The following is a 12,092-nucleotide window of genomic DNA, read 5'->3' on the forward strand; positions in this document are numbered from 1 at the left end:
AGATCTGTCCCGTGTGCTGTGAGCTGGGCTGGGGAGCTGCAGCCTCTCAGTGTTGTGTTCACTCTGGAGAGCAGCTGCAGTTCTCCTTTTTGACATGCTGTGTTGTTTGGGAAGAAATGTTTTTGCTTTATGCTAGAGGAATACTTGCTTTAAAGCTAAACAGATAAGAATACCAATTCAAAAATGGGCCTTTTTTCTGGTTTTTTTTCTCTACGTTCTGCTGTGTCGCAAATACAGAACTGGACTTCTGAGACAAGTCACAAACAACATCAGTTGTCTGCTTTAAATACCACCCTGCTTAGGCACAATTTCAGAGTATCATTGAAGAACTAACAAGGATGGATTGTTCATCACAAGGCCAAGTGCATCTGTGCATGTGTTTGGACTTCTGAGTCTACCTTTGTTCTTTGGGGTTTTTTTTTTCCTACCCATCAGTGGAACTGAAATAGATTTCGCTGTGTCTTAAGACTTGTGGGATTCAGCTGGTGTGATGGTGTGACTGATGCTTGTTAGAGCTTTAATCTGAGCTGCCTTACTAGTGCACTTAAATCCAAGGTTGTGGAATGCTTACTTAACAGTGCTATTTTTTGGAAGCTAACCTAAATGCCAGTGTGTTGTAACTTCCCCAGTGGGCTGCAGGGAGCTAACAGGGATTCTAAAAAGGTTGCAGAAACTTTAAACTTCCCCACTTCACTGAAGCAAATGTAAAGCTTTGAAGAGCCTCCTGGGTAGAAGGAGGTTTGTTAAATGGTGCCTGGCATACCCTTGGGGTAACATGGACAGATTTAAGAAACACACAAAGCCCAAAATCCCAACTCCAAACAAATACAGAACTGTAGGTAACAACTGGAACAATTTTAAGGGCAAACACCCCCTACACAATACCAGCAATTTCTGCTGTCTTGAATACAGTGATTTTTTTTCCCCCCAAGTTTGTATTTTTTAGTAGCTGCTGTATTTGTCTTCGAGCAAATAGCCTTGCTCCTCTGTCACCCTCACCAGACCTCAAATACGGATTCCTGAGCTCCATCAGTGCACTGCCTGCTAAGATGTGACCTCAGAGGGCAGTTCTGTGGGTTCAGGTGCTGCTGCCCCAGCTCTTGGAGGAGGTGTGAGCCCCAGGTGCAGCAGGCACTGGGGCGTCATGGATTAGGGCCAGCCTGTGTGACAGGGCTTTAATGCCATCTAGTGTTTGTCACCGAGGTGGAACCTCAGCGCCTGCCGGATGGGAGGGGATCCATCCAGGTCTGGAGAAATTCCCAACTCCTGAAACGAGTCTGAGATGTGAAAGCTAAATATACACATTACGTATCTCAGCCCTTCTGTTGCACAGACTTCCTTCTCTCATACAGATCATTAATCCCCCCCAAGCCCGTGCTTTCCACAAACCTGGTTTTCATTGATGGGATGTGGAAATTTTTATATTAGTGATATTACTAAATTATAGACTCAAAATCTCTGGCCACAACAAAGTTATGTACTAAAATGGAAATTGGCAGTTTAAGTCCCTCATTGTGTCCATGTTGAGTATTACAATAATATTTGGAAGTAATGTTGAGATCTTTACCATCAAGATATCTCTGTTTCCCCAGAACACCCTTGTTTCATTGTGAGTGTGACCACCTCTGTAGATATTCCCTTCAGATTAAATCTAACTGATTTATTTTCTTCCATTACAGGCACTCAGAAATGCAGCTAATTAATAATATTTTAAATTTCCTGCATTTTCTTGAGGGGGCAAATACAAAGGTGAAGCCCAGGTGGGAAATGTGCTTTGAGAGGGTGGTACTAATGATGAATCTTTCCTTTTTCCTCCTACAACGTGGGGGCAGTAATCAAATACTTCCTGTGATCCTGTAACAGAAACCAGGTCATTGCAGTTGTGTAAAGCTTAAAGGACGTTAGAAGTTCTGCCTCATACCAGCTGTACCCATTTGGGGGATTTCTGTTATTTTGTGTTTGTGGTGAGTTAAATGGAGCCACTCAGCAGATGGGAGGTGTTTGGTTTTGTTTGTTGTTTTTCACTGGAGACAAAGTGCCTTAGAATATCTCTGAGTTTCTTTCAGAAGCAGATTGGTAAAATTCTATTTAATTCAACATAAAATATCTTGATTTAATTTTATCTCATTGTATTCTTAGATTCTTTGCTTTTTCAGGTCATCTTTTATGCTGCCAGGTAAATAGTAGTAAATGGAGAGTTCCAGAGGGCAGAGAATTTGTGGAGGAGGAATGAGGGAAAAAAAACCAAACCAAATGAGTGAAATTTTTCTGAAGGAAAGACAGACCGGCTGTGTTTCATTAGAGCTCTTGTGACCCCTGTTGAGAGGCAAAGACTTGTGTTGCTGAGGCTGCTAAAAGAGCAAAGCCTGAAGGAAATTCCTTCAGAGTGGCAGAATTAGGGAGAAAATGGAGCATTTGGGCCGAGTTCCCAACTCTGCCAACTAGGCAGCAGCACTGAAGGAGGGCAGAGGGAGGTGCAGTGCTGTTCTCAGCGCCCCTGCTCAGGGCGATTTCATGTGTGAGTAGCGAGTGAGTAAAGCGCTCGCCCTGCCAGGCAGCAGCTCTGTGGAGCCTGGGGTGTTCCGTGACACGTGTCCACAACTGATTGTGTCTGACTTGTCTGGAGGACCTGATAACGCCACCTCCTCTGTACTTGGAGTTCAAACGTGCTCTAGAGGCAGGTGTGCGCCATATCCCTGCAGAAAACAGCTGCTCCAGGAGTCTGGCAGTGCTGCTGCCCGGTTTATGTGCAGAGTGGAGTCCCCTCTTGCCTGAAATGGGAGATGGATTTCGCGGTGGGTGTGTTGGCATGGAGTGGTGGGAGTGAACACTGAATATGCAGAGAGTAAAGAGGAGGATCTGGAGACCAGGGAGGAACTCCTGGGACCAGTGACCCCCCTTCCTGGGGGGCAGTGAGGGCACACTGGAGATGGGAGAAACACGACTGGTGGTGCAGCTGCTCTGCTGTGGCCACAACAGACTCTGGTTAGACCGAGTTGCATAAATGCACTGTTTTAAGTATAAGATGTAAAGAATATGAAGTGAACAGGCTTTATTTGAGTATCTTTAGAAATATAATAATTAGTGGAAAGACCTTTGAAAGCACGATGTTGGTAGCAAATTTTGTGACAGTCCAAACACTGGAGGGGACTCACAGATATTGGTGGTTTCCAGTGCAGCTTGAAGACAGAAGCAGATTCTCGGATGTGTTTTGTACTTTTTTTTTGTACAGTGTGACTTTTCACATTTACTTGCACTGTGATGATCGAATATACACTCCCTACTTCCCTCCTATTTTGGATTTGTTTGGATTTACCTGTTGAAATTGGAACTGAAATGCACATCTTTGTATAAGTTAAAAAGAGATGTAATTAGTCTTGCTGTCAAAGGAGGCCTTAAATTTATGTAGCAGTTGAAGTAAAAAACAGGTCTTTTGGGTCTCTGTAGTAATGTTTCTTAGTGTAAGGTTGTTCTAAGGAAAAGTGAAACTGTCTATTTAAGATCTGAATCATGATCTCTAGCCCCTCCCGGTCTACAGTATTTTCCTGGAAATGTGGGAATGCCCTTTTCTAGTTCTTAAGAAAATGGTCTACTAGATTTTTAAAACCTGGGAAGGTTTTAGTTTTCTGTTATTGGTTCTGGATCTAAAGAAGAATCTCCAAACTGGGAAAGAAGTTGTGTTTTTTTCAGCGGGGATGGAAACAAAATGACAACAGGATTCCCACAGCCTTTCGCTTTCAGATTTGGAGTTGTAGTTCACTCTCCTCTCCTGTTTGTGCGATACTTTCCATACGTTACTTTCTATATGTCAGGTTCCCGCTTTTATTTAAATGAAGGAAACAGTTAATTGTCAGGTCAGCAGCTGCCGACAGAGAATGCTGATGTAAAATAGAAAAGCGGAAGGTGTGTTTGCTTGTAGGAATTAGGTAAAGGGCTGAGTAACTTTTTCTGCAGCCTTCCTTAAGAAGAATAAATATGGCTGAGCAGCTCCTGAGGACTAAAGACACCAGCAAAAAGATTAATCGTGTTCTTCGTGAGCCTCTGCTTTTGTTCCAGGCACAGAAAGGGTCCTTTTCTGTTTCCCTTCACGCTGCTTGTTGTGAAGGGAGAAGTGTTACAAAGATGTCTCTGTTAGTCTTCCAGCAGGCAGACGTTAGTTTACAGAAACCCGAGGGGAAGCCATACATCTGGGAGGTTTGTAAACGCCTTTGAACCTCTGTTTGAAAAGCAATCTATTTAAAGCTTGTCTGCCGATTACTTTTAGCCGGGCCGCGAAAAGCCGCTTAGTGCGGCCGGGCTTTGGAGTCCTCGCTGCTGCCGTCCGTGCAGCGGGGCCGCTCGGAGCCGCCCGGAGCCGCTCCCGCCGTGCCGCCGCTCCTTGCCGCCGCTCCGGGCCGCGCCGGGCGCAGCGGGGCCGTGCGGTGCCAGCACTGCGTCAGCTCCACACCCCGTCAGCTGACCCGCTCCTGCAGCACCAGTGCAGCACCACTGCGGAGCCCGGGGAAGCCCATGGTTCCCTCCCTGGGCTGCAGGGCGCTTCTCCCGCAGCTCTCCCCTCTTGGAATGCATAATTGATAATCCCAGCTGGAGAGATGGACAGTCAGCCGAGCGGTTGGAAGGATAAGGGTATTTATTCTTTCACCTTTTTTCCTTGTTTTATTCCTTTGAGGTGCCGCGGGTTGTTTTTAGCAAACGGTGTCTGTAGCACGTATTTATTTGATTGGGAAATGTAGCCGGAGATGTGGAGACTCTTTGTGCCACGTGCAGAATTATAAAAGCTGCAAATTAAAATGGGTAAATACGAGCAATGCTGAAGAATAAATAATTTATGCGGGTGAAACAGCTCGTGTGACACTGCAGATCTTTTCCAGCCCTACGGGGCATATTAATGAGGGGCTTGTTTTGGTATGCTCAGCACAAATACCGGCATACTCCGAATTTAGTCCGTGGTCCTTGGAAATTTCGAGATTATTAATAATCTAACAATACTAACCGTTAACTGAAAACCCCCCATGTAATCTGCAGGTCACGTTTTAATATTTTTAAGAGGAGAAATTGCATGCCGGCTTACAGCAGGGTGGGGGTATTTTCTCAAAAAATCTGTTTGAAATCTACCCTTTAATCTCGTTTGCTTTGGATCTTTTATAATTCTGCCAAATTCTAGGTAAATCTGTGTCTGATTTTTCAGAATCTATAGCCATAATATCAAATAGTTGTAGGTAAATAAGTAGCTAACCTTAAATTAGTGTGGTGATGACCTTTGTTCCTGTAAGCACCAATGGGAGATCTCCGGTGTAAATCTCTGTGGATCATTACATTAGTGCTCAGTGTGTTAGAGTTTAAGCCTTATTTGAATAAGTAATCTTCATACTTTATCAACTGGACAAGCTTTAAAAAAAAATTAATCATCTCTGGATACTTAAATATATTTTAAAGGGTCCTGTCGTGCTTGGTGCTTGTGAAGTTTCCCTCTTTTTTTGGGAATTATTGTTCTAAATCTGGGGGCTTTTTTCCGCTTGGACAAAATTGCCAGCTCTCTGAAATCTATAGAATGTTTTATCAGAACCTAAATATATAGCAAAAGAAGTCCTGAAGGTGAAAACACTTTGCCCCTGCAAAATCAGGTTCTTAAAGTTTCATCTTTCATTAAAGGGCTGTAAAATATTAGGAAAAATATTGTGCAGTGTTTAGTAATATGTTGTTGATGTGTAAGTAATTTAAATGTTTAAGGCTCCATATGTCAGGCCTGAAATTCTCAGGGATGGGAAGAAAGAAAGGAAAAGAAACAAAAAGAAAGGAAAAAAGAAAAAAAAGGGGTGAGGTCAGAAGGTTTTGGTAAAAATCAAAAGGCAAGTTCCTTTTTTGTGTTCAGGCTCAGTTTTCAGATTTCTTTTACAACCAGCCCGGCAGGGGTGTGCTGAGCTGAAAACACATTTCCAACCCTTGGATTCGAGGCCTTGAGAATAATGGAGTCTGTTTGGTTTAAAACCCCTGAATTGCCCATCCTGAGCAGAGATCAGGTCTAAAAGAAAATGGAAGCAGAATTGAAAGTTCTCAGGGAAGCAGAAGACCCTGGTTCCTCTCCTTTTGCAGCTGCTGTTGAAGCCTGGTTTAGAGTTGTTTTTTTGTTTAGACCAAGATGAAGACGCCGTGTTTCACGTTCTTCCTTCCTTAGGTCAGGCTCCAGTGGAATGGAAAATGATGGGTAAAGTTCAGGGACTGATTGCACTATTCATCAAGCCCCAAAATAAATATAGAAGCAAATATTGCAACATGCTTCTTTCCATGCTAAAAATTTACTTTAAAAAAAAATTAAATCTAAAACCAGAGAAGAGGGAAAAACATGGTTTGTAGTTGGACTTTGCAGCTGAAACATTACTTCCTAATGAATATAATCTTAAATTTGGATTTTGTTAATGTGTTCTAGTTGAGGAACAAGCATAACGCAAGTGGTACAACCTGTGGCATTGATTAATACCTGTGGTATTGATCATCTAGATAGACAGGATGAAAGAGGTCTGCCCTGGGGGTAGTATGATTTTAATTTTTAAAGCTCTTGAAGATAGGCCCTATGAAGTAATTGTTACTAAAATGTAACCTTTATTTATTCAATTTTTAATGATTTCAAGGAACTGTCATGTTTTAATGGCTGAATACTGATATGATGGTATGGTGAACAGTATAGCTATACTTCCAGGTTATCCCAGGATTCTTTTCTAATTAATGAGTAGAAATATCTCTGAATTTTAGTTTAACTTAATTAATTGATGGCAAAGACTGCATGGGTAACCTTTATCATTAATATTTCAGGCTTTGGAATTGTTTTCCCAGCAGGTACATTGTGCACACATACATGAGTATCTGGTCAAGTAGAAATGAAAGGAAAATGTTGCTTTGGCTCATAAGGTGGTATTTGGGATTGGTGGGGGTTTTTTTGTTTGCTTGATTTTTTGGGGGCTCTGGTAGCGTTTGCCTTATTGTTGTGCTGGCATGTACTTGTGAAATCGCTATCCCTTTTTGTGCTGGGGTCGTGGTGCAGATGTGCCAAGGCTGACCTGTGCGTGGTGCAGCCTCGTTCTCTGCCCTCTGGCACCCAGGTGGAGCCGCCCGCCCATCGGTCCAGCGCTGCTGCGTGGGGATGCCTGTTCCTGGGACAGGGACAGCTCTGTTGGTGGCAGTCCCACTTGCTTGGCACCACTTGCAATCTTGCTGTCACCACCCAGTTTCTCCAGCCAGTGGTTCCTGGCTTGCAAGGAGACAGTCAAGGACCAAACCGGCTTCCACTGTGTCTGATGAGGGTAAACAGAGGCTGCAATTTTGTGGCCCCGTCTCTGCTCCTGTTAGGATGTCAAGCAGGATTTTGAATAATCATCGTGATGCAGGAAGCCTTGAAAATGTCAAACCCCAGTCTGTGGTGGTGCTCCACGCACCAACCACTGGATGATTGACGGCTTCTCCTGGGGCTTGAGCTGTGTCTAGCACAGGCTGCCCCACTCCAAGGGAACTGCAGGGTCAGCACACGGATTCTCTGCACGGAAGAGACACATCCTGTGTGAATATGAAGTTTATTACATGTATGTGGAAAAGGCCTCTCTGAGCAGAAATGCAGAGCAATTTGTGCTTGTGGATTTTCTCCTCCAGCAGCTTTTCCTGCTCGGTGACAAGATGGGACATTGTGCCGCTGCCGTGCTGAAAGCTGCCCGTTCTCAGCGCTGCCGTCCCATTTCTCTGTTGGCACAACGCTAAATTGAGCCAGAAAAGGCTTTTCCCTGTGCCTCCTCGCTGCTGTTAGGGGAACATAAAGGACCCGTGCCTACCTTTCACACCACAGAAAGGTTGCAGCGTAACAACGCCTGTAAATCGTACGGTGTTTTTCCCCCCCCTCTCCCCGCCCCTTTGACACAAACAGCCTTTCTTTGGCGCTGAAGCGCGGGGTTTGTTGGGCCGGAAATGCTGGCTAGAGGGGAGCTGTTCATTGTGCAGGGAGCCCGCGGCCCCGCAGCCGCATTCCGAGCACTCGGCGCGCGGGCGGCCATTGGCGGGGCGGCCGCCGCCGGCTTTGGGATGGCAGCGGGCGGAGGTTGCGTAGCTCCGACCTCCGAGTGCCCCCGCAGGAAGTGGAAAGCGCCGGGATCGAGCCGTGCCAGGGCCGGGCGCTTGCGGCACGCTCAAGATGGATGCCAAAATGGGTTAGTCCCTTTTTCCTGGTTTCCTCTGGTACACGTGAGCTTAACGCGCTCGTAGGTCTCGCGTTTAATTTCTCTTTCTAAAAAACGCCCGAAAAGCAACGAGGCAGGGTTGCTTAGTTCTGGGGTTTTAAAAAAGGGGATTATGAGGTTCAATACATCAGACCGCTTGCTTTTGTCATCAAAACCTGATATGGCTTGTTCAGTTTTAAATATCTGAAAGGAAAAGACTGAAAAATACGGCGCCAAAGCTATCGCAGCACTTGCTTTAAAAGCAAAATGTAACTGGATGAGTTGTGCATGTAAGGCACGGATGGTACAGGACTATTTTTAGACGTGCCAAGTGACAGTTCGTGCTTACCAAATGTAGGCAGCTGTTCTTGTTTTAGAACAGGCCTGCAGGACGTGCGTTAATATTATTTATTTTATTATACTTCATATTGTATAAAATGCAGCTCAGAACGGTTTCCATAAGGAAAGATGTTGCAGGGCTGTTGCTGAAAATTGGTTTGGGGTTGTTGTTTTTCTGGTTTTATTTTTAATCTGCTGTGAATATCTTGCATATAAATTAAAGACAGAAAGCTGCTTCTAGTAATGCTTTTAATCTTTTCAAAATAAATGCAAATTACTTGTTTTTGATCAATTGGAGAATACAAATCAGCGGCTTCATCTTCTTTCCTGGACTGCAAAGTTACAAAGCAGTTTTTCGGTGACTTAAACACCGAATTTCCCTTGAGGAATTTACGATGAAACCAGATCCATATGTCATTAAGCCAACGCTTGTTTGCTCATTCTCCAAAAGGAGTGGAGCTGGAATGAGGAAAAATGTTTTATGTGCGGCTTAATTCTGGTCAGGGAGCTTCTGGCATGGGGATTTTTTCTTATTGATTACCGAGAACAAAAGACTTGATGGGTCGCTAAAGGCCCTTTGGCTTTTGTTGTGTGCTTTAACTCCAGCAATGTACCTTGGATTCTGGCATTCTGGAACTGTCATACAGATGAATAACTCTCTTCACATTCATTATAACAAGGATAATGATTAATGCATGGAATAAGTAATTTCCTATGGAGCGGGAAGAACCCACAGCTTTAAAGCTGTGCAGAGAGGAGGGAGCAGCTCGTTTACAGAAATAATGCTCTCTGCAGGCAGAGGGGAGCAGGGCTCATGCTGAATGTGTCACCTGATACAGGGGCACCACCAAATTCGAGTGCATGGATGCTCAAATTGCAGTATTTAAAAATAAGCACGGTTTCAGTACTTGCAGCAAGCGCTACAAAGTAAATTAGGTTTTTAGGGCTTTTTTTTAAAGATGCCTTAAATGATTTAAGAGCACAAAATCCACCAGCTGGTTCCGGCAAGACTGGTTGTCAAGATCTCACCCAGGTGTTGAGGCTCCTTGCAGTTCAGTTTAGGTTTACGGGTTACAAGGATTCTTAGGTCAATCACAGAATTTTGCTGATGTTTAATGCAAGGTGTGCAGAGACAATAATAGATTCTTTTGTGTCCAGAAGCAAAGCAAGAACCCGAAGAAAAAGTTAAATTTTTGGAATTGCAACACACTCAAAAGCAGACCTACAATAACTTGTATTTGTTTGTTTAATTTTTACAAATATTAAGGAAAAGTTGTGTTGCTTGGAGGCTGGGCTGCAGTGGGAGGAGGAGTTTGGATTGGAGGTGCTGGTGGGAGAGCAGGAGCGTTGCCTCCGGGCGATGCTGCTCTATCTCTGCCCCCATATGTTTGTGCAGTCACATGGTGGCAGCTCCAGGCCCTGATCTGGCTGGCTCCCGGCTCTCTGGGATGGTTCTGGCACGGCACAGGCAGCCAGGCTGGAAGAAAGGAGTGGGATGGATGGTGCTGGAGGGGTGAGGCTGTTCTGCTCTGTGATAAATTGAAGGTGTTGGTGTAGCTGTAACCTGGCTCTGTCTGTGGGGCTGCAGGAAACTTCTCCTGAAATGTGAATTAAGTATTGGGGTTAGATGCTTTGCATTAGGGTCGGGTTAAGTTTGACCATGGTTTTCGCCTTTTCTGATAGGCAGTATAGTTTCCATGCTGGAATAAGTGGAAAGAACTTCATCCCTTGAAAGTCTGGGAAAACACACCCCAGCCCTGGGGGCTTTGGCATGGGGCTGTACCTACAAAAGGGTTACACAGACTTTGCCCTACTGAGGCTGCCAAGTGTTGAACCTTGGTGCTTGACTGTGTTTTCATCCTGCAGGAAATAATAGACAAATTCTATCTTTTAAAACGTTTTTACAGTAATCCAAATAATCTGTTCCAAACTGTGATACACTGTTTTGCAGTTAATTTCGGTGATGTTTAGGATGAGGGAGGATTACTAAATGTGTAGTGCAGTAGTAATATGTTTCTCTAATTCATCTTGAACTCTGTCTCTGGTACGTTATTGCTGTTAACAAACAGATCTGCAGTGGCTGGATTAAGCCTTTACCTGTGCCTTGTGCAAGAGTGTACTTTGCTTTGAACGGTGATGCTAAAAATGGCATAATAATAGTGTTCTCTAATGAGGGTCACTTAAGGAAAACTAAACTTGGTTTGCAAATGAAGTCTTCTGCATTGAAATACAGTACATTTAGCCTGGATTGACATTTCAGGGAGAGTATTCCCTCTTGATGGCTCAGTCTGTCACCCATAATCAACATTATAAACTTCCATGGGAATGCTTCCATCAAAAGAAAACAAAATGAACTGTTAATGAGTCTTCGAGCAGTGCCTTTGCCTCTACTGGGCTCGGAAAGATATAATGGTTTAGACATCTGTTGGTGTCTTGTTATCTGTCCTAACAGGGAATTGGAATCAATCTCTCCAGGGAGTGACCTCCACAAAATGCCCGACAATGAGAGGAAATGAAGCACAAACTGCTGTGGTTCTGGTGCAGAACGCAGCACAGTGGCTGAAGAGATGAATTCTGACATTGCTTAAGGGCAGCATTGTTTTAAAATTTGAACAATTGCATCTGGGGTAATCCTGATAGCAGTAATCCCAATAATCTGAAGTCCAGAGCAGAACCAGTACTAAATAATCTATTTCTAGTTGTGATTTCAGCTCTGGTTTGACGGGGGTTTGCAAGTTCCGCTCTTGGTGACTCTCTGCAGTCGAGTGAATGATGAAAAATTACTGCCTTGATATGAATGCTAAAGGTATCTTGTTCTAATTTCTTACCTCTTTTAAATTGTAGTTGTTGACCTCCTTTACTGGCGAGACATTAAGAAGACCGGGGTGGTGTTTGGAGCCAGCTTGTTCCTGCTGCTCTCATTAACAGTGTTCAGCATCGTCAGCGTCACAGCCTACATTGCCCTGGCCCTGCTCTCTGTCACCATCAGCTTTAGGATATACAAGGGAGTTATCCAGGCAATCCAGAAGTCTGATGAGGGCCACCCCTTCAAGTAAGATTTTTCTTTTAATTAAGCAAAATTGTGCCGTTTTGGAGAGCAGCAGTGTTGGTGCTGCCAGAAGCAGTGGGTGACACGTGCTGCAAGATGTTGCATAATAACGTAAATAGGCTCTGCACTGAAAAATGTGTTCCCCACTTTCAGATTTTCTCAGGAGTCTTACAGTAAAATACAGAAAATGGGCTGAGGGCTTGGTACAAGGGATGGAAAAATCACAATAAATTAGCAGGGTTTAAACCATGACATAGGGCTACTTTAATCCTTTTGAAACTTTTAAGACCTTAAAACGTGTGGTTTAGTGTGCAGCAGTGTAGCTGTTCTCCCCACTTGCAAGGTCAGTGACAGGGTCCAGGTACCCACTGCTGCAGAGCTGCCTCTTAAGAGAAAGAAGATCTTATTAATGTGTGTTGGAGGACTTGTTAGGAGTGCATGTCTCCCGTTTCCCTGCCAGCCCTGTCCCATTCTGCCCAGCTTTGCTTCTCCCAGTTATTAATGAG

At 44.2% G+C, this 12,092-nt stretch overlaps 1 protein-coding gene across 5 annotated transcripts in view; it reads left to right on the forward strand.

The window, feature by feature from the left end:
* Positions 1-12,092, forward strand: part of RTN4 (reticulon 4) — a 41,487-nt gene that overhangs the window by 18,874 nt on the left and 10,521 nt on the right. For 3 of the 5 annotated variants that reach the window (XM_040060771.1, XM_040060773.1, XM_040060774.1), the window contains one exon: positions 11,382-11,589. In XM_040060771.1, the coding sequence (XP_039916705.1) occupies positions 11,382-11,589 (208 nt within the window). Of the gene's footprint in view, positions 1-4,436; positions 4,627-8,038; positions 8,190-11,381; positions 11,590-12,092 lie in introns of those variants that run through there. The other 2 variants (XM_040060775.1, XM_040060776.2) reach the window with 2 other exon arrangements.

Source organism: Hirundo rustica, chromosome 3 (genome assembly GCF_015227805.2).
Source record: "Hirundo rustica isolate bHirRus1 chromosome 3, bHirRus1.pri.v3, whole genome shotgun sequence".
NCBI classification, from domain to species: Eukaryota; Metazoa; Chordata; class Aves; order Passeriformes; family Hirundinidae; genus Hirundo; species Hirundo rustica.